The sequence below is a fragment of the Ctenopharyngodon idella genome, chromosome 7 (genome assembly GCF_019924925.1).
Source record: "Ctenopharyngodon idella isolate HZGC_01 chromosome 7, HZGC01, whole genome shotgun sequence".
Classification (NCBI taxonomy): Eukaryota; Metazoa; Chordata; class Actinopteri; order Cypriniformes; family Xenocyprididae; genus Ctenopharyngodon; species Ctenopharyngodon idella.
This window is the reverse complement of record NC_067226.1, coordinates 43,812,230-43,833,858: the sequence shown is the minus strand read 5'-3', so window position 1 is coordinate 43,833,858 and position 21,629 is coordinate 43,812,230. Positions and strand designations below refer to the sequence as shown.

General features: G+C 37.2%; 3 protein-coding genes across 7 annotated transcripts in view; 2 read left to right on the top strand and 1 right to left on the bottom strand.

The window, feature by feature from the left end:
• The window catches only part of pkd1l2b (polycystic kidney disease 1 like 2b), a 35,913-nt gene extending 32,020 nt beyond the window's left edge, over positions 1 to 3,893 (top strand). Inside the window, exons 32-33 of the mRNA XM_051899545.1 lie at positions 903 to 1,034; positions 3,215 to 3,893. Of these exons, the coding sequence (XP_051755505.1) occupies positions 903 to 1,034; positions 3,215 to 3,325 (243 nt within the window). The 3' untranslated portion in view covers positions 3,326 to 3,893. The remainder of the gene's footprint in view (positions 1 to 902; positions 1,035 to 3,214) is intronic.
• On the bottom strand, positions 3,682 to 9,274 carry psmd7 (proteasome 26S subunit, non-ATPase 7). The gene is made up of 7 exons (XM_051900859.1): positions 9,076 to 9,274; positions 8,400 to 8,491; positions 8,223 to 8,315; positions 7,980 to 8,077; positions 6,666 to 6,746; positions 6,488 to 6,579; positions 3,682 to 4,509 (listed from the first exon to the last, which is right to left on the bottom strand). Exons 1-7 carry the CDS (start codon positions 9,147 to 9,149, stop codon positions 4,053 to 4,055), a joined length of 987 nt encoding a protein of 328 aa, XP_051756819.1. The 5' UTR covers positions 9,150 to 9,274; the 3' UTR covers positions 3,682 to 4,052.
• Positions 9,275 to 13,427: 4,153 nt separating this feature from the next.
• The window catches only part of nfat5b (nuclear factor of activated T cells 5b), a 53,576-nt gene continuing 45,374 nt past the window's right edge, over positions 13,428 to 21,629 (top strand). For 3 of the 5 annotated variants that reach the window (XR_007930908.1, XM_051900191.1, XM_051900189.1), the window contains exon 1: positions 13,429 to 13,749. Coding sequence is in view for 4 of the 5 variants with exons in the window: in XM_051900191.1 (XP_051756151.1) it covers positions 13,677 to 13,749 (73 nt within the window). In the remaining variant the exon portion in view is untranslated. Of the gene's footprint in view, positions 13,750 to 21,629 lie in introns of all 5 variants that reach the window. The other 2 variants (XM_051900199.1, XM_051900190.1) reach the window with 1 other exon arrangement.

Genomic DNA, 21,629 nt, shown 5'->3' with positions numbered 1-21,629 from the left:
GCTCAGTGAGGCCTCTATTGCCAGCAAGTTAATTAACACTTTCAGATGCCCAGAAAGCTACTATAGACGTATTTAAAACAGTTCATGTGACTACAGTGGTTCAACGAGAATGCTTTTTGTGCGCCAAAAAAACAAAACGACTTTTCAACAATATCTAGTGATGGGCGATTACACATTGCTTCGAAGCTTTACAAATCTTTTGTTTCGAATCAGTGGTTCGGAGCGCTGAAGTCACGTGATTTCAGTAAAAGAGGCTTTGTTTTGTCATAAGTGTTTCAAAATTTCAATGGTTCATGTGACTTTGGCAATTTGATAGGCGATCCGAACCACTGATTCGAAACAAAAGATTCGTAAAGCTTCATGAAGCAGTGTTTTGAAATCGCCCATCACTAGATATTGTTGTAAAGTCGTTATTTTGTTTTTTTGGCGCACAAAAAGTATTCTCATTAAGGTTGAACCACTCTACTCACATGAACTGTTTTAAATATGTTTTTAGTACCTTTCTGGGCATCTGAAAGTGTTAACAGAGGCCTCACTGAGCCATCGGATTTTATCAAAAATATCTTCTTATGGGTGTGGAACGACATAAGGGTGAATAATAAATAATGTAATTTTCATTTTTGGGTGAACTAACCCTTTAACATGAACTAACAATGAACAATTCGTCTACAACATTTATGAATCTTAGTGTTTACTAATACAGTTTTAAGATCAAAAGTTTTACCTGTTAACATTAGTTGATGTACTGTGAACTAACATGAACAATAAAAATTTTATTAACATGAAAAAATATATTGCTATTTGTTATTTAATGCATTAACTAATGTTAACATAGGAGACTTTATTGTAAAGTGTCACCGAAAAGCTTTTGCTTTATCGCAGCTTTCATGCTATCTCTACAGGTGATGGATTCTGATCCCGTGCTCGGCGCTCTCATCATTTCCACTTGTGTCATCTTCATTACGTTTGTGATACTGACCCTCTTTGTCTCAATCATCCTTGAGGCGTTCGGTGAAGAACAGAAGATTCACCAGGTGTCACATGAGTCACTTTCATATTTTAGTCTAACTGCTGTTAGGCCACATTTACACTGCAGGTTTTGATGCCCAATTCCGATTTGTTGACTATATCCAATTTTGTTTTACTTCTTCTTTTAAAAATGACCCATATCCGATATCTGCATTTACACTATACACTTGGTGAAACAACCCAAGGTAGACATAATGACCCAGAAAAGCTTAGGCCGAAAAGGAAGTAAAAATGGCGCGATTTGCAATGGACTCAGATGAAATGATAATACAATCTTTTTCTTTCCGCACCATCTTTAAAGGTCAGTAAAACATTGGGTTGAGCCTTCATCCTCCATTGCACCATTGAAAGTTTTATGTGATCACGATTGGTGTTCAGCTGAGTAGACGTCATTCACCAATGTCGCTTTTTCAATGACAAAATATCTGATCTGTTTGCTTACATGGCAGACGCAAGTGCACATATGCGATTCATATCAGATTTATTTCCACATATGAATGAGATATGAAATTGATCTGAGAATTTTGGAATCCATGTGCTTTTTTCCTGCTTACATGTTTGTAAGGTCATATCTGTGCCACATAAGATGAAAAAATTAAATCGGATTTGGGTCACTTGAACCATGTAATGTAAATGCAGCTACACTGATCAGCCACAACATTAAAACCACTGAGAGTTGAAGTGAATAACATTTATTATATTATTACATGTACCAAATACCTAAAGATGCAGAGAAGTTGCAGAGCATGTAAAACCCTGCCACACTGCAAAAATTGCTTCAGGAATGGTTTGAGGAACATGACAAAGTGTTCAAAGTGTTGCCTTGGCCTCCAAATTCTCAATCCGATTGCACATCTGTGGCAGGGATGGGCAACTTCGGTCCTGAAGAGCCACTGTCCTGCAGTTTAGCGCCAACCCTGATAAAGACTCACCTGACTGTAGCTTTCTAGTTACTCTGAAGACCTTTTTGATGTTTGATTAAGGTTGGAGCTGAACCCTGCAGGACAGTGGTCCTCCAGGACCAAAGTTCTCCATCCCTGATCTATGGGATGTGCTGGACCAATAAATCCAATCCATGGAGGCCCCACCTCACAACTTGCAGGAGGGTTTACTCACCATCAAGCCATCCTAGGTGTATATGACTTTCTTCTTTCAGCCAAACACAATCGGAGGTATATTTAAAAAAATATCCTGGTTTTTCCATGGGAGTGAATAGTACCCTAGATTCTGAATCCCAAAAAAGTGCATCCATCCATCATAACAGTAATCCAGGGCGTTAATAAAGGCCTTCTGAAGTGAAGTGATTAGTTTTTGTAAGAAAAATATGCATATTTGAAACTTTATACACTATAATAACTAGCTTCCGGTAACTGCCGTACACAAGTCAACTTATGGCGGAAGAGTGACCTCTTACCTGACATATGATGTAGGAGTAGCATGACCTTTGACGAAAAAATTTACAAATAGGGCAGGGTAACAAACTCAAGCTCCTCTTTTATATCAAAATCCTCCTACTTTACTCTTTAAAAATTCTCATTTTAGACTTCTAAGTCACGACCGGTGTTTTGTTTTGCTCTATCCTCTGCGCTTCCGCTTTGGTCAACACGTCATGCGTCAGGTCAGGGGTCACTCTTCTGTCAGAACTAGACTCGCGTACGGCTGTTCTTGGAAGCGAGTGATAATATTTTATAAAGTTATAAATATGGATATTTTTCTTAGAAAAACCAATTGCTTCACTTCAGAAGGCCTTTATTAACCCCCTGGAGTCATGGATGCACTTTTTTGGGCTTCAAAATCTCAGGTACCATTCACTAACATTATAAAGCTTGGAAGAGCCAGGATATTTTTAATATAATTCCGATTGTGTTCAGCTGAAAGAAGAAAGTCATATACACCTAGCATGGTTTGAGGGTGAGTAAATTATGGGATAATTTTCATTTTTGAGTGAACTAACCCTTTAAAGGATCTGCTGCTAATGTGTTGGTGCCAGATACCTCAGGACACATTTAGGAGGTCTTGTGGAGTCCATGCCTCACTGTATCAGAGCTGTTTTGGCAGCACGAGGGGGACCTACGCGATATTAGGCAGATGGTTTTAATGTTGTGGCTGATCAGGGTAAGTTGTAAGAACAAACAGTCACTGTGGTTTAAGTTTTAATAACTGAAATTACTCTTCTGATACTCAGCCTTCTGAGGAAGAGGAAATCGTCGACCTGATGTTGGTGAAGATCCTCAGTCTTTTTGGTATCAAAAGTAAGAAGAAAGAAGAAACTCATCATAGTGACAAGAATACCTAGTCCTCACCATTGGCCTGTGATGCTTGTACAAACTGCCCTCCTGCTCTAATTACCATTTTGTCTTCAGTTACTTAGTCAGCAGAAAGAAAATTAATATCTGTAGCTGAATTTTAATTTAAAAATAACACATGGAAGTTTTGACCAAACTTTAATTTTCTTTTCAGGAAAAGCAAAATGTACCATTTTTATAAAGCATATTATTTCTGAAACATGTTCTTTTATAAACTAGCAAGAAGAAACGTGTTTAAATGAACTCTACAGTAGACATGTTTTGAGAATGTGCTCTTTGTGAACTTGTAACAAACTGTACGCTTTGCATGTAGTGAACAAAATAAAAGAGGTTAGGCCACAGGAGCTTGTTTGTCATTGCTTTTTATGATAAAAAAAAGAAATCTCATGAGTGTAAATACAATGACACAATTACATGGCTGCATTGGGACTTTGCTGTAACACTGGACACTTGTCTTGATATTCTGATGGTCTAATAATGGGACTATAATGTAAATAGGTCAACCTTGATCAGGACCAAAACATCAAAAAATGAAAAAGTTTCCAATAAATTTCTCTCTCTCTTTTAATCAAAACAGAATACAAGTCCTTTATATCAAAAAGACAGACACAATGCCCAATTTAGACTGGAGATTGTTAAACGAGGAGGCAAAGAAACACAGAATTCCTCCCTTATTCAGCCAAGATTGTGTAAGCCCAAGTTCATGCCAGTTCAGGTTCATTTCTTTTCCTTTTTGTCATCTTTCTTGACTGTAGCTTCTCCCTTCTCCTTGTCTTTGTCCTTATCTTTATCCTTCTCATCCTTCTTCTCTTTCTTGCTGTCATCTTTCTCTTGGCCCTCTTTCTTTTCTGCATCACGGTTAGCGATTTTGTTATTGATGAGATTATGGAGAGCCACTACAGAGCGGATAAGCGAGGCCAAGTACACCACAAGCATCTGGTCGTTGGTCTTAAGGTAGAAGGCCTTGACAAACTCCTGCAGGTTGACATCAGGCAGCAGATTGAACACATCCTGCAGCTGATAAATGATCTGGTGATTGATGGGCAGTTTGCCGGTTGCAACCTTCTCCAGGTAGCTCTTGATATCCAACAGCTTGGAGTTGAGCCCTTTCAGCCCATGCACCTGATTGGTGATGCGTTGCGACAAAGTGCCGACCGTTGTGTCCTTGATATCACTGCAAGAAATCATCAAGAGAATAAATAAACTGGGTTGCTTACAGATGTTTTAAAGTGCCCCTAATATGCCATTTTAAAGGTTCACAATTTGTTTGGAGTCTCCTACAACATGTTTACATGCATCCAAGATCAAAAACACTTTCATTTTCTCATAATATACATTACAGCATCACCTCATTTCTCACAGTGTCTGAAATGGTTTGATAAAGGATTCAGTCTATCTAAACCCCGCCTTTCCGAGAGCCTACTCTGCTCTGATTGGTCAGATGGCCCAGTCTGTTGTGATTGGTCGACCGCTTACAGCACATGAAAACAGCATTTTCTCGTCATGTTGACAACATGAACTCTTCCAGACCTCAGCTACAACAACAGTGTTTGAGGGTCAAAGTAAACATTGTTCGTGGGCAGCCAATGAAGACCATAGGCTGCCATTATGCAAATCTGTTACAAACCTATGTAGGTTTGAGCAGGAAGTAAGAATGGAATAACTAACGACTCGTTTCAGGCAGTTCAGAACAGATTCTTTCTTTTGGGAGACAAAAGCCGCGTTTCCACTGCCGGGTCAAAAGCGAGTGTGCGCGTGCCAGGGCCAGTCGTATTTCCACTGTCACTTTCGGGGCTTGATCAGGCCTCGTGGGGCTTCCTCGGGGCCAACGGCCAGGGTTTTTTCGAATACCTTGGTCCAACGCGGGCCAGCTCAGGCTTGAAGAGTGGTCATGAACAGAGGCAGAGTTTGCCTGAGTCAGGAGGCGGTCAACACCACCACTCATTTCCCAAGCTGCCAGCTAACTTCAACATTTAAGACATTTTAAACAATTTTCAGCTCAAAACTCCATTTCAGACACCAGCAAGTGTTTGAAATAACTGCCTTGCAATCCGATGGGGATTTTGATCACCGTATGAGGCAGATTGTGATGCTATTTATGCTAATCATTGCGATAGTAAATACACACGTTTATGGAAAATACCAGAGACTGCATTAGGAATGTGGACAACTCGTATATAATTATTATCGTGTATTTATTTCATTTAATGTTTTATCTGTCTCTTCCCTGTGCCTTTGTTGATACCGTAACCGGACTAATGCATCCCCATATCTGTCACACACTCCGGTTAACTCGTATAACTCCTGTTTTCTTCTCATCAGCTCCCTCTGTTGCTCTGGCTGAAAGAATAACAGTATAGAGAGACGGAGAGATCGCGCAAACCTCCTCAGATTGCAATCTTCGCATAATTTTGAGGAAAATTAATAGAAATGCTCAGAAATGTCATGTAAACGTAAATATTTTTTTTAATGTTTAAGCCTTTTGACTTAAAAGCCTTAATGGAGTTGTTTTATGCATTCTTGTAATCATAAATAAATGGAAACAAGTGCAACTGGATAGTTATGTGTTCTCTTTTTATGTGCAATGGTAAAAACCAGTTTGATTCAGCATGACTGATGTGCACTCCTGACATAAATTAATAAATTACTCTTACTGTAACAGTTTTTATTGTAAAACATCGATATCGATGCTGGAATCGTAAGTCTTTAAGTAAAGACCAAACGTTCACTTCTGTCATGCTCATTTTGCGATCTAGCTAGTTTTCAGTCAGCTGGTGAAATGGTGAGGTCGTGTGACGTTGTTCTGTGGAGGCGTGTTAAGGGCAGGTTTTCAGGGAAGTACTGCAGGGCTACTGGCCAGACTTTGGAAATGCAACTTGATTTTGGCCTCGGTGCTTGAGGTCTGAGGCTATTGGCCCCGCCCGGCACACTGTTAGCCCTGGCTCGTACTGGCCCGACAGTGAAAAATGGGCTAATAATTCCATTTATCTGCACTTTGATCTTTCAAAGTCTGCAGATCTTTTACATTTACAAACAGCTAGCTATATTACACACTACGTGAAATGTAATATCCGAAAAAGCACATTAGGGGCACTTTAATACATGTAAAAACAATCAGATAATCATTAAATGTACAAGTTTGTCTGTCGTACCGCAACAAATGCTCTACACCCACTTCCTCCGCCTCTTCAGCTCCGATCTCACTGGTCACATGTTCAAACGTCTTAGACGTGGGAGTTCCATCCTTCAGCAAAAAAAATAAATATCAACAATTAGCATGAGAGACCTTAAACATAACGTAATATATAACAGAACTACACAAGTACTTACATCATGCACTTCCTCCACTGAGATGTAAGCTTCAGTTGGCAACCCCAGGTCTTTGGGTTTCACATCAATAATGACTAAAACCTGGGAAATACAAAGGATTTTAATATGCTTAAATGAAGCTGTTTCTCCTGTATGGTGGGTGAACCTCATGAAACATGTCAAGAACATGAACAGAACATTTCAACCCAAAATCAAAAATGAAACATAGGAAATTATATTTTGCATAAAGAAAATTAAGTTTATTTTTTTAGAAACATTAAGATTTTGTATTGTGGCATTATTTTCATTCCAATTAAATATCCTCTGCCAAAACCCATTACTGTTAATCAAAATAATAATATAATAATAACAGCAACAGATAATACAAGACTTAAACTGTAAATTATACGTCATAGTAATATTTGTTGTACTGCCTGTAATTCAAGCACTCAGTAAAACATTAATGACTAATAACTAGAGATGCACCAATATATCGGCCAATAATAGCAAATTTTCACACTATCGGCCTGATAGTTTAAAAACAGCTGATAGTCAGGGCCGATATATCCGGTTAATCAAAAGAGGGCAGGAAAATGCACTGCATTTGGGCTTTGTGTAAAGTAAATGCTAAGAAACCAGTTTGATGTTCAATATTAATAGTTATTATGTGGATTAATAACATTCAGAAAGTTAAGAAATATTAATTTATTCTTCAGAATTTAGTTAATGTGTGTTAATATTAATTTGAATAGTGTGTTTATGTTTATAACTGATACAAGTTACTCTGAAACAAGTTGATCAAATGGAGAGAATAAAGTTTTTCTTTCAAAATTTAATGATTAATTATAATGAAATGATCATTAATTTAAAAGAAGGTATAAAAGGCAGAACCCCCAAACTATCGGTAGATATCACTCTGAATAAACGGCTATCGGTGGAGAAATTTAGTATCAGTGCATCTCTACTAATAACAGTTATGAGAATCACTATTGAGAATGATGGGAATAAATGTCACAATGCAGACAAAGTAAATAGTACTAAAACAAAGATTTTGTTTATATTTTGTATTAATACAAATTATTTAAATGTAATTTGTATTAGTAAAAAATATAAACAAAAATATTATTATAGATAAATATAATATTTTTGCACAAAATTATATGAAATATTTATTTTATACAATTAAAAATATATAAATACTTTTTTCTCTAATTTTATGCAAAGTATCATATCTGTTTTTATTTTAGAACGAAACATTACCCAGACATGCTTTTCACCCCGGTACATACAGTGTAAACTAAGCTAAACAGTATTAAAATAAACAGAATTACATACCGAATTAGAGCAGTACTGTTTCATGAGCTCATTTATGGCAATATCATTCTTGTGCAGCTTTGGGCCCGTGTGGTACCACCCAACTATTCGCTCCCTTGCTAAAATTGAAAGAAATAACACCACAAGTCCATTAGACCTTAGATATGAGGTCATGTTCTATAACAATAACTGATGCATTAAAGCATACAAGTGTATAAAATATAACATTGGTGGTTACTGACGTGTATAGTTAAGCAATCTTACCATTGACTTTCTTGAACATGCCGTACATATTCTCCAGATAGTCATGGTCGAGGAACCAAACTGAATCATCCTTGTCGTCCTCATCAAAAGGCACTGCCACACAATTACTAAACATTACTTACACTATATTTTTCAACAGGAAACAAATGCATTTTACACCAAGAGATGCAAACATACCAGCGAAGCTGTTGGACACATCAAGCACTTTCTTGTGCCATGAGCCCAGCAGAACACCCACAACTCTCTTCTGACTGCCAACTTTACCGATCCTATGAAACAAAGGCAAGGTTTACAAATAGAGACAAATACAATGTTATTGAATGTTTAATGTATGGCTCTTTGAAAAAATAATTACACTTGAACTTCGTCTGAAAGCCTGTTCAGAAAGCTATGCATTTTCTATACTAATTTAGGTAGATATGTCATGTATTAACAATAAATGAAGCACATACTAAGAAAACGAGCAATACATTTGGTTTATTATTGAAATTATAGTATACTATTAAATTCTATAGTCTGTGTATTGAAATTTCATTGTCGGATAGCTTACAGCCCTACTTGCGAGTAAAATGATCTGTACATAATATTAATAATCATATCTGACTTGCAGTTAGTCAGATATCAGTGCCTCTACAAGACGACGTTATAACATAAACTTTAATGTTATTAAGTTAATATCCATAATATGCCTATCGCAATGAATAAACTCTTAAAATATTGTTTCTTTTCATGTTTTTACTTAGACTGTGATTGTATCCAGTTAGCCTTTAGCTTGTAGCGGCTACTTTCATTGACACATAATGACAGTGAGTTAACAGTTTTACCACAGCACCATCACAACACTCATATTTACCTGTTAAAATGGTCCACGACACTCAGTAGCACCAAGGGATGAACGACTACCCTTTCTACCGCTAAGTCCGGCATTTTCAGTCAACAAATCCGAATACTTATGGAAAAAATATTGTTTTTCTGTTGCTCAGCACGCCAGTTTCATGGACGCTGCGCCGCTTGTTCCGCTTCTGCTTCGTGTGTTACCCACAGTAGCGCTTCAGCGTGACGCACACGAGCGCCCACTGGACTGGAGGAAGAATTACACCTTGACAACCTTCAACTAAAACGGAAAAGCGGGGACTGATTTAAAATTCTAAAATCCTGTCATTAATTACTCACCCTCGTGTCGTTCCACATCCGTAAGACATTCGTTAATCTTCGAAACACAAATAAAGATATTTTTAATGAAATCTGAGAGCTTTCTGGCCTCCATAGAGATCCAACGCAACTAACACTTTCAAGGTCCAGAAAGGTAGGAAAGACGTCTTTAAAGTAATTCATGTGACTCCAGTGGTTTAACCTCAGTTTTATGAAGCGACGCGTGTGCAAAAAAAACATAATTTACCACTTTATTTACAAAATAATATCGTCCAAACAGTGTTCATACAACGTCAGCTTTCGTGTGAACACAACACGCATGCGTCGTTATGCTCTCGTGAACGTGCTTTGCAGATCAATATTCTCATAAATAAAGTGGTAAATTATGTGGGGGGGGGGATCCGCGCTCGTATCTACGGATCCCTGGACATGACATGCAGGAAAAAAATAGTAGGCTAAATTGTGCGCACGATTTATTAATTCGTTCCCTCGATTTACTAAAATGTGCGCACGATTTACTATTTCGTTCCCTCGATTTACTAAAACGTGCGCACAACTTACTAATTCATTCCCTCTATTTACTAAATTTTAGTAAATCGTGCGCACGATTTACTATTTTGTTCCCTCGATTTGCTCAAACGAAATAGTAAATTGTGCACGTTTTAGTAAATCATGCACACGATTTACTAAATCGAGGGAACTAATTAGTAAATCGAGGGAATGAATTAGTAAGTCGTGCGCACGATTTAGTAAATCGAGGGAACGAATTAGTAAGTCGTGCGCACGATTTAGTAAATCGAGGGAATGAATTAGTAAGTCGTGCGCACGATTTAGTAAATCGAGGGAACGAATTAGTAAGTCGTGCGCACGATTTAGTAAATCGAGGGAACGAATTAGTAAATCGAGAGAACGAATTAGTAAATCGAGAGAACGAATTAGTAAGTCATGCGCACGATTTAGTAAATCGAGGGAACGAATTAGTAAGTCGTGCACACGATTTAGTTAATTGAGAGAACGAATTAGTAAGTCGTGCGCACGATTTAATTTTTTTCTTGCATGTCATGTGCGGGGCTCTGTATGCATCTCTTCATAAAATTGATGTTAAACCACTGGAGTCACATGGAGTACTTTAATGATGTCTTTCCTGTCGTTCTGGGCCTTGAATGTGTAAGTTGTGTTGGATCTCTATGGAGAAACAAAAAGCTCTCAAATTTCATTAAAAATATCTTCATTTGTGTTTCAAAGATGAATGAAAGTCTTACGGATGTGGAACGACACAAGGGTGAGTAATTAATGACAGAATTTTCATTTTTTGGGTGAAATAACCATTTAATATCATGTTATTTTGTTTTTAAACCATACAGACGCATAGTTTCTTGGTTTTACTCAAAGAGCAAACTATCTAAAAACAAGATGAGTATTGCAATATAATAATATATTAACTTAGATGTAATTAATGTGCAATCACGAAAATATTCAGTATGCTTTTATATGTGAATGCATTGTAATTGTAATTGTTTTGTTTGCTTATATCATAGCGCTCATTTAAACACCAGGTGGCGCTGGTGTTTAGCGTTACTTCATGTATAGGTACATTTTTATTTGTTTGTTTGTTTATTATTTATTTGCTTATTTAAATGACAGTTATTTAGTTAACTAATTATATTCAGTTAATATTTACTGACAAGTTCATTGGAAACTCAAATAAAAAGCGTCAACAATTCCAACATAATCTATTTGTAAATAGAGGGCAAATAATTCATGTGTTCTGATATCACCTTATGAATCATTATAGAATGACCTTAATGTTTGTTTGAGATGTCTATTGTAGAGTAATAAAGCACTGTGTGGTCTACAAAGTTATAAATCTATTACAGATAAAATCATACAGGGCTATAAAAACTAAGGTCCATGACCCTTCTGAACATTTTGTCAAATTTAATTTCAAAGTAATTAAAAGTTGACCCCACAAATGTTGTGAACTTTGTGAACATAATAAAAAATGTCAGGGCTGAGATAGTGAAGTATTGCGGTGGTACGAGGTCTGAATGTTATATGGGTTCTGTGACAGTGTCCACGTAAAGACAACTGAAAACTGAATATATATCACACAGGAATATAAAAAAGTATTATAGAGCTATTATTAATGACTACAATCCATGTAGATTTTCTGCTGATTTGTCAATGATTAAACAATTGTAAAACTAAGTTGATCAGCTAATCTCATTTGCTTTGCAGTTTTATAGGCAATTAACACAATGGTTTATAATGATACAATGCTGTATTATAATTGATTTATTAATAGCTGTAAAAAGAGTAAATGTCAACAACTGCTTACATCATAATTTCAAGGCTTTTTAAACTTCTGTACGTTCAAAGTTTGTATTGACAAGCTTTTCTAGTTAACAATTACTGTATCAGTTTGAATTCTACTTCCTTACATTCAAATTCGAATTGCAATACTGCATCCTGTTTGCTTCCCCAAATCAAATCCAGGAGTTGAACTGGAATTTAAAAGGCATTCTCAGTTTAATTCTGAATGGCGCACAAGGGATAGTTCACCCAAAAAGTAAATGATGACAGAATTTTCGTTTTTGGGTGAACTATCCCTTTAACATCCATTGTGTGAGGACAATAGTGAATCTGCTGAACATGAATCATGTGACAAGCTGCCAAACATTGTGTCAAACAGTCCTCACAGCCTGCGTTGTCCCTGGACAATAATGGTTGAATTTTTCCCAAGAACATCACTGCCATCATGATGGCATGACTCTTCATACACACTGATTGGGTGCTTTGTTATACATGTTTGTTTTCCTGTTTGTTTTCCTGAGAAACCAAAAAGTGTGCAGGGGTCAAGCTTCTTTTTGTGGATTATTTTCTTGAAAAGTGTGCTTGTGCTATATTTGCTTTTTTTTTTTTAAATTATAACATGCATATAATTGTGTCCCATTATTCATTCTAGGTTTAATTGTCTCTCAAGGGCACATAGTGGATCCCAGTTCAACAAAAAACACACCATATACACCGATCAAGCATAACATTATGACCACCTTCCTAATATTGTGTTGGTCCCCCTTTTGCTGCCAAAACAGCCCTGACCCGTCAAGGTATGGACTCCACTAGACCCCTGAAGGTGTGCTGTGGTATCTGGCACCAAGATGTTAGCAGCAGATCCTTTAAGTCCTGTAAGTTGCGAGGTGGGGCCTCCATGGATCGGACTTGTTTGTTCAGCACATCCCACAGATGCTCGAATGGATTGAGATCTGGGGAATTTGAAGGCCAAGTCGACACCTCAAACTCGTTGTTGTGCTCCTCAAACCATTCCTGAACCATTTTTGCTTTGTGGAAGGGCGCATTATCCTGCTGAAAGAGGCCACAGCCACCAGGGAATACCGTTTCCATGAAAGGGTGTACATGGTCTGCAACAGTGCTTAGGTAGGTGATACGTGTCAAAGTAACATCCACATGGATGGCAGGATCCAAGGTTTCCCAGCAGAACATTGCCCAAAGCATCACACTGCCTCTGCCGGCTTGCCTTCTTTCCATAGTGCATCCTGGTACCATGTGTTCCCCAGGTAAGCGACGCACACGCACCCGGCCATCCACGTGATGTAAAAGATAACATGATTCATCAGACCAGGCCACCTTCTTCCATTGCTCCGTGGTCCAGTTCTGATGCTCACGTGCCCACTGTTGGTGCTTTCGGCGGTGGACAGGGGTCAGCATGGGCACCCTGACTGGTCTGCGTCTATGCAGCCCCATACGCAACAAACTGTGATGCACTGTGTATTCTGACACCTTTCTATCAGAACCAGCATTAACTTCTTGAGCAATTTGAGCTACAGTAGCTAAAAACAAACAAACAAACAAAAAAACATTTAAACACAAAAAAAGCCAGAATTCTTCTCATTCTGTCAATTAATTTATCATTCCAAAAACTTGGACAGGTAGGTAATGAAATCTGAGTTAGAGTTGATCTTATTAACCTGTGTTTTGAACGCATTGCTCTTGAAGTGATGACGCGTGGAGTGGGCGGGGCCGCAGAGGAAACAGACAAACTAAACAGAGTCGTGCTGGCTGAGTGTACACACACACACACACACACACACACTACGAAGAGCGCTGAGCGACACAAACACTTTATTTATGATACTCAAAAGTGTCATTGTCTGCTTTTTCTGTACCTGCCTTTTGTTTGTTTTCGTTTTTCGTTTGGGGAAAACTAAACGATGGCAGTTTATTAGAAGCTGCGGTTGAAGAGCAAGTCTGTCATTTTCTTGGCGGATCGGAGGCACTGCGATGCCCTCTGATTTCACAACGCTCTTTAGCGCGGATATCGACCTCGATTCGCCCAAGTCCCTCTACTCCAAAGGTAACTCACTTTCTGCTCACTTTCTATGCATACTGTACATTTACTGTGTGCGCGCGCGCAGGTTGTGTTCCAAAATCTAGTGCGTTGCCTATCTAGACAGCATCACGGGCACGTTCCGAACCAGCTCAGTTCACTATGTCTATGAAGTGCTGTCCAGGTAGTCTGCTCACTAGGATTTGGTGTGTGTTCGTGCACTCAGTCTGTGTAATGCCACACTGGACTGTCAAGCAGTTTGTTGTTAGTTTACATAGTCCATGTGACAAGTGGTTTAAATGGTGACCAAATAAATGAGCTTGTGTGAGATGATACACACATTGCATGTTTGTGTGTGTGTATGAGGGGGCGGAGTGTGCAGTTGTAACTTACATCAGCATGCATATCACTCTTTATTTGGTTTATAAATATCTCTGATGGAGTGAATGAATGAGAAGACATTCAGACATGGTTAATGGACCTCCGATGGAGTTTGACATCCATTTAACACATTTTACATCTGATTGTGCAGAATATATAATCCACCCAACTCCTGTCTTCTTTTAGAAAAAATAGAACAGCTTTAAAGTAGCAAATTTTAACATCCTCACTTTGTTGTCCTCAAATGTTTCCTGCATGATGCCTTTGGGTCTCCTTTGGTTATAGGAAAATTAACTCTCCTTATGGAAACCTCAGACACCAGAGACTGTCTGTTGTTTTAGACCGTGACTGAAAGCTAAATAAAGGTCTAAAGGGTATGAATATGACTTATCTTTAGGTGTGTGTATGAGAGAAGCCAATGCTAATGTATGAACCTGTTATTTTAGTATTATTTTTTATAGTATTTATTAATATTTTAATTAGCATTTATTTTTTAGTTTTCATTTTAGTTGAATTTTGAGTGATTTTGTTGTGTGCTGTTATTTTATTAGTACTATATATGGGTCAATGACGTGACAGGTCATTTTTTTGTCCAAAGGCCTTAATAATAATAAAAAACAAAGATATGATATCCAAAGTATGTAAGGTAGTACAACTAGATCTCTTTTATTGAATCCAAAAGGTTTTAATTATATTTTTGTGTCCAAAGTGTCCAAAGGTCATTCGGTTTAACCATCCAAAGGCCGGTTTTTATTCTGGCATGATTTTATAACATCATATATCAACATAGTGCAAAATCGCATTAAACTTATGTGTCAAAGTCGTTGCTTTGTTATGAAAAAGAATGTCTTTGATGTCATTCGGAGTAACCAATATAAAGGGACCATTTTGGATCAAGTCGTGCGGTCAATATCATGTGACAGGATGTGACATCATTCAGACACCTGCAAAGGATTACATGGTCATGAAGCAAAGTAACTAACTCTCTCTTAACTATTTGAAAAATTCATGTTTTCCCGTGCTCATACGCATGTCCCGAAACATCAGGTCATTCGGTACAACCGCTATAAAACATGGAAAATGTTGTAATATTTAAGAAACTTGTACTAAATATAAAATGTTTAATTGTCCTTTTGTTTGCTAGCTAGCAAGCCAACTAGCTAGATATCAGCCTGTTATTGTCATTCGGTATTACCAAATGTGTCATTCAGTAAAACTGAAATTTTGGTTAAACCGAATGACTTTTTTGGTGACAAATTTTGTTCATCTTGTAAAAAATGACAAAAGCAGTGTTATATACACACACACACAGTACACACACGTATATTATGAACTTTTATTTTGGATGTGATTAATCACAATTAATCATTTGACATATATATATCTGGTTTTATTCCAGATCTAGTTCATTTTAATTAACCAAAAAAAAAAAAAAAAAAAAAATTTTGTAACAGTTTTAGATAACAATCTAAACAACAGCAATATTTCAAGCAGCACTTAATATAAACTTGGGAGTAACTCAAACTACTACTCACTGTGTTGGCCTCAAACATTGTTCTCATGCTTGGAGAGTTATTATGGGCAGCGTTCTCATGAATACACCCCTCTCGCTGAGGTCTTCTATTGGTGAATTTTTAATTTCCTGTGCATTAGATGTTCTTTATGTTGTTTATCAGCTTTAAACAGAGAGGCTGCAGTCTTAGATTTTAATTTGCCCAGTGATTTGATGTGGATTCTCATCTTATTACAGGTGAGGAGTGTTATTGCCTAGGTGTGTATTGTAGTATCCTGAATCAGGGCTTTAGTCACACGTTACGTAAGGCTCAGCCTAATCTCATTTGCAATTCTTGGTAATAGTCTGCTGGCCGCCACTGCTGTTGTTATTGTTGTTGCTTCATATTCAAGACATCCAAGTGTTAGATGACTGTTTAGCTGTTCGTGTCCATTTTTTTTTTTCAGCTACACTTTGACGTTGACTTCTGTTGTCCAAGTAATGAAGTGTTATCTTCCCTCTGAATTATTGTGTGCAGTTATACAGTAAATGTATAGTTATTCATTCTGCAGGAAGCCCATACTTCTTTAACTTTAAAAAGATAAGAAGTGCCCCTTTATGCTATTTTAAAGGTTCCTAATTTAATTTTGGAGTCTCCTACAACATGTTTACATGCATCCAAGGTCAAAAAACACTTTAATTTTCTCATAATATACATTGCAGCATCACCTCTTTTCTCACAGTGTCTGAAACGGTTTGATAAAAGATTCGGCCTCTCTAAACCTTGCCTTTCTGACAGCCTACTCTGCTCTGATTGGCCAGATGGCCCAGTCTGTTGCGATTGGTCTACCACTTACAGCATGTGTCTGAAACCAAAGTGGATTTGCTTTTGCAGTGCAGAAAACAGCATCTTCTCGACAAGTCGACAACATAGAACTGCACGACTCTGGATAGATTGAGAATATACAAGACAATAACTTTATTGGTGGTGCACTTTTATCTTTAAAACTTTACAGACCTTTTAAATTTACAAACAGCTTTATTACACACCGCATAAAAGGTAATATTCAAAAAACATAATAGGAGAGGGAGTATGTAATGCATATGACTTTGTGCATCAATAATAATGATTGCATCATAACAAATATGTAACACTCCATTTACAGTATGTAACACCTGCTGCGTCTTTGAAGACCCCTGGCCTAGAGTAATAAATAAACAACCTCCATATCCACTTGCTGTGGCCAGATATCAGAGGTGAACACAAGGTTACGCAGTGACAGCGGTTAAAAACCTCAATGTTGTCAGGTTAACATGATAAGAACAGTCGTGAGACATTTTCCTTCTCACTTTTAAATGAGATGTTGACTATGAAGAATTATAGTCATGTCAGGCCATCAGATGGTGACTGTGCTACGGTGGAAGCTGGTCATTTTGCAAAGGAACTGTATTTGTGTAGTTTATAAATATTATTTATTTAATTTTTGGCTAAACTTTGATATGTGAAAGAGAGTATTTTTTTTTTTACTGTAACCTTAATTGTCTGTAAAAAAGTTTTTTGCAGTTTTTTTGGAAATTGACCAATGAATTTCTATGATTTTTAGCATGCTTTTCTATTTGCCAGTGTTTTTTTAGCATCACTGACTGACATTTTTATATTTTATTTTTATAATTGGGTCATTGATGAATAAGGTTTTTAAAAGTGTAAAAAAAAAAAACAAATGTACATAACAATTTACAAAAACAAATGTAATTAATTTTGAAGTTTTATTAAGTGTTAACAATGAGATTATGTGGTTTTTATAATCAATTAACACTGCTTTTGTCATTTTCTTACAAGATGGACAAAATTTGTCACCAAAAAAGTCATTCGGTTTAACCAAAATTTCAGTTTTACCGAATGACACTTTTGGTTATAGCGAATGACGATATTTTCAAACAGGCTGATATCTAGCTAGCAAGCAAAAGGACAAACATTTTAAATTTAGTACAAGTTTTTAAAATATTACAACATTTTCCATGTTTTGTAGCGGTTGTACCGAATGACCTGATGTTTCGGGACATGCATATGAGCAAGTGAAAACATGAATTTTTCAAATAGTTAAAAGAGAGTTAGTTACTTTGCTTCACGACCATGTGGCCCTTTGCAGGTGTTTGAATGATGTCACATCCTGTCACATGATATTGACCGCATGACTTGATCCAAAATGGTCCCTTTATATTGGTTACTCCGAATGACATCAATGAAATTAATTTTTCCAGACATTCTTTCTCATAACAAAGCAATGACTTCTGCACATAATTTTAATACCATTTTGCACTATGTTGATATATGATGTTATAAAATCATGCCAGAATAAAAATATATTACATTTTAAGATATTTTAATCACAAATGAAATGGCTGTATTGGCCTTTGGACGGTTAAACCGAATGACCTCAAAATCTTTAAAATACCTTTATATGTAGCAAAATATAATTAAAACCTTTTGGATTCAATAAAAGAGATCTAGTTGTACTACCTTACATACTTTGGATGTCATATCTTTGTTTTTTATTATTATTAAGGCCTCTGGACAAAAAAATGATCTGTCACGTCATTGATTAATTTTAGTTAATTTTTAAATAATTTTGTGGCTTTTTTTTTTATTTTTATTGTTTTTTTTTTAAGTTTTAGTTTAATTATTTTTAGTTATTTTAGTACTTCAACTTAAATTTTAACTAAATGAATTATATATTTTTTTATTTTTTTAATTAATGTTTATTTTTTTCAAATAATGAAAAATGTGTTTTATCCTTTTTTTGTGTTTTTTTTAGTTAAGGATAATAATCCTGCTATTTGCTTATGTGTGAGTTTTTCTTCTTTTTAATTAAGCATTTTTATTTTGACATAATATAACATTTTTTAATTAAGCACACAAAGAACAATCAGACAAAATAATTTTTAGATAAAAAAGTGATATTCACTATGGAAATTCCCAAGCCTTTTCAGTGACTTTTTAAGATATTATTACTTTTGACTTTTCCAGGGCCTGCAAATCACATTTTTTACATTTTCTGACATCCATTCCAGGTTTTCCATGATGTCTCATGATGTTCTCATGTTCGTGTAATCACCATAGTCCTGTGGTCGGAAATTATTTCACATAATATCTCACTTATTATGAGGTCAGGAAACTGCATGCAGAATAATTATAAAAGCATTAGAAATGTTTAAAAAAATGTAGATGGTGTATCCAGTATTGGCGTGAGAGTTAAAAAAAGTGGCAGGGGTCTATGGGAAACAGGCAATCCGTCTAATGAGCTTATTTAAAGCAGTCAGTCAGTAGATTAGGCCTTTTCTCATAGACCCGGGCCAGTTTTGTTCCGTCATTGCACGTGTTCGCTCCTTTCAGTATTCTTGTCACTCTCTGACATCTGCAGTTGACCTTTTCACATTGTTGTTTCCCCTTCCGCGTCCCTGCTGCGTGGATCTCTTTGAGTGGACTGGCTAATGAGCTCTTGTGTCATGTGACGGTGGACGACAGTGCAGGGGATGAGATGTAGCTAAGCATATGGCTGTGCATTCCCAGAAGGATGGCAAAACGCCCTGGAGATGTGGCTTGTGAATTTATTTTTAGCTAGATGTTGTTTGGTATGTGAGCGGCGGGGGCACCGCTTTGAAAACACATTGTCCAGCTTGAGTGTCTGTGCGACGTGGGATTGATTTGCAGCCAAGATCTGATTATTTCCATGCAGCTGATCACTGTTTTCTATAGAGGCAAATCCTGTTTTCATTCACTGGATTAGCTCCTTACGTTCATTAAGTCAATGGGTTATTCTGTAGGAAGCCGGTCTATCTATATGTGTCCTGTAATGTGTCCTGTAATGTGACGCTTTTAATATACTACTATTAAATATATATCTTTAATAATTACAATACATTCTGTTTTTATGACCTTACGTCATTTTCTTTTTCTTTTAAAAATGAATTTGTCACACTACAGGACTATTATAAAATACCTAAAAAGTTATTTTATAATCTGAAGTGAATACAAATTGTGAAATTCTTCTCACTTGCAGTTTAGAACGTTTTACAAAGGCAATCGATTCATATTTTTTGTCAGTTTGGAGTAGGTATGTTTAGAATGGCAAATTTGCTTCAATTGTGTTGTCAACACAAGAGACTATTTCTATGGTTTTAAAAAAAAAAATGTTGCAACAAAACTGCTTCACTCGCTTTGAAGTGACGCTCGAGTGATCGAGAACATTCCGATATACAAATAACATTTCCTTCAATTCCTCCGTCCTCATTTTCTTTCCTTGCATCCTCCCCTCACATCCTACAGTGTGGAGCTGAGAAGCAAGGAAAGGAGGCAAGGATGCACAAATAAGAAATGAGAAGAACCCCTTCCCTTCTTCCTTCCTTCCTTCCTTTCTTCACTTCCTTCCTTCCTTCCTTCCTTCACTTCACTTCACTTCACTTCACTTTACTTTACTTTACTTTACTTTACTTTACTTTACTTTACTTCCTTCCTTCCTTCCTTCCTTCCTTCCTTCCTTCCTTCCTTCCTTCCTTCCTTCCTCCCTCCCTCCCTCCCTCAATTCCTTAGTTAAATCTAATCAAAATAGACTATACCTTCCTCTACTTCACTTTACTTCCCTCCTTCCTTCTATTTCACTTCCTTCTTTCCTTCCCTACTTCATTCCTTCCTCCCTTCCTTCCCTCCTTCCTCCCTTCCTTCCCTCCTTCCTCCCTTCCTTCCTCTACTTCAATTTACTTCCCTCCTTCCTTCCTTCCTTCCTTCCTTCCCTAATCCTTCCTTCTCTACTTCATTCCTTCCTTCCACTTCACTTCCCTTCCTTCCTTCCTTCCTTCCTTCCTTCCTTCCTTCCTTCCTTCCTTCACTTCACTTCCTTCCTTCCTTCTATTTCACTTCCTTCCTTTACTTCCCTTCCTTTCCTCCTTCCTTTCTTCCTTCCTTCTTTCCTTCCTTCCTCCCTCCCTCTCTCCCTCCCTCCCTTCCTTAGTTAAATCTAATCAAAATGGACTATACCTTCCTCTACTTCACTTTACTTCCCTCCTTCCTTCTATTTCACTTCCTTCCTTCTTTCCGTCCCTACTTCATTCCTTCCTCCCTCCCTTCCTTTACTTCCTTCCTTCCTTCCTTCCTTCCCTTCCTCCTTCCCTACTTCCTTCCTCCCTCCCTCCCTTCCTTCCTTCCTTCCCTACTTCATTCCTTCCTCCCTTCCTTTACTTCCCTCCTTCCTTCCTTCCCTACTTCCCTACTTCCTTCCTCCCTTCCTCCCTCCCTCCCTCCCTTCCTTCCTTAGTTAAATCTAATCAAAATGGACTATTTTACTCATTTGTGTGTGCTATATCTTTTTGTACTTAATATAAATCATGCTGTTAACTCTGTTAAATCAGTTGTTGATCAAAAGTCTCTCTTGCACTTCATGTCAGAGTTGCTGTTCCGAATCAGTCACTGATGAAGTTCCATTTCAGTTTGGATGCTGTTTGTTTTGGCAGAAAATTAGGCAGGCAGTTTACCAGTTTTTTTTTTCTTCTAATATTTGTCTTTATTGGTTATTTATGTTTCTTGTTACTATTCTCCAGAGCCAATCCATGTTTTCTGAATAAACAAAATACAAATGCCCATGCAGAACAAAATTAGGCCTGAGTGGTTTGGCCTCTGGTGATGCTTCCATTTCACAGACTGCTGAAATGTACCAGTCAACTATGTGTCAATATCACAAGTGCTAAATTGAGCAATGTGTGCCCTAAATGTGAGTTTCTTCTTGCTAGGTTTGTATGTTAAGTTGTTGGAAAATAGCTCCAAACAAAGGTGACCAAACATTAAATGAATTAAATATTAATGTGGCAGGTGTGCACATCTAATGTAGTCTTGTGTAGCCAGACCTTCAGACTGACAGCAGAAGGTCTGCACTGTATAGCAGCTGTCATTGGCCAAGGACCGCCAAAGAGGAAGTCCGACCAACATGTCCGACTGGCGTGCAATTCATTCAAGAACATTGTGCAAGTTTACAGCAACAAT

Bases quoted from the DNA above. Each gene is read 5' to 3' on its own strand.
- psmd7 (XM_051900859.1), bottom strand. From the start codon at position 9,149: ATGCCGGACTTAGCGGTAGAAAGGGTAGTCGTTCATCCCTTGGTGCTA. The intron at 8,492-9,075 runs GTAAATATGAGT...TTTGTTTCATAG, and splicing joins GTCGTGGACCATTTTAACAG to GATCGGTAAAGTTGGCAGTC. The intron at 8,316-8,399 runs GTATGTTTGCAT...ATTGTGTGGCAG, and splicing joins TGTGTCCAACAGCTTCGCTG to TGCCTTTTGATGAGGACGAC.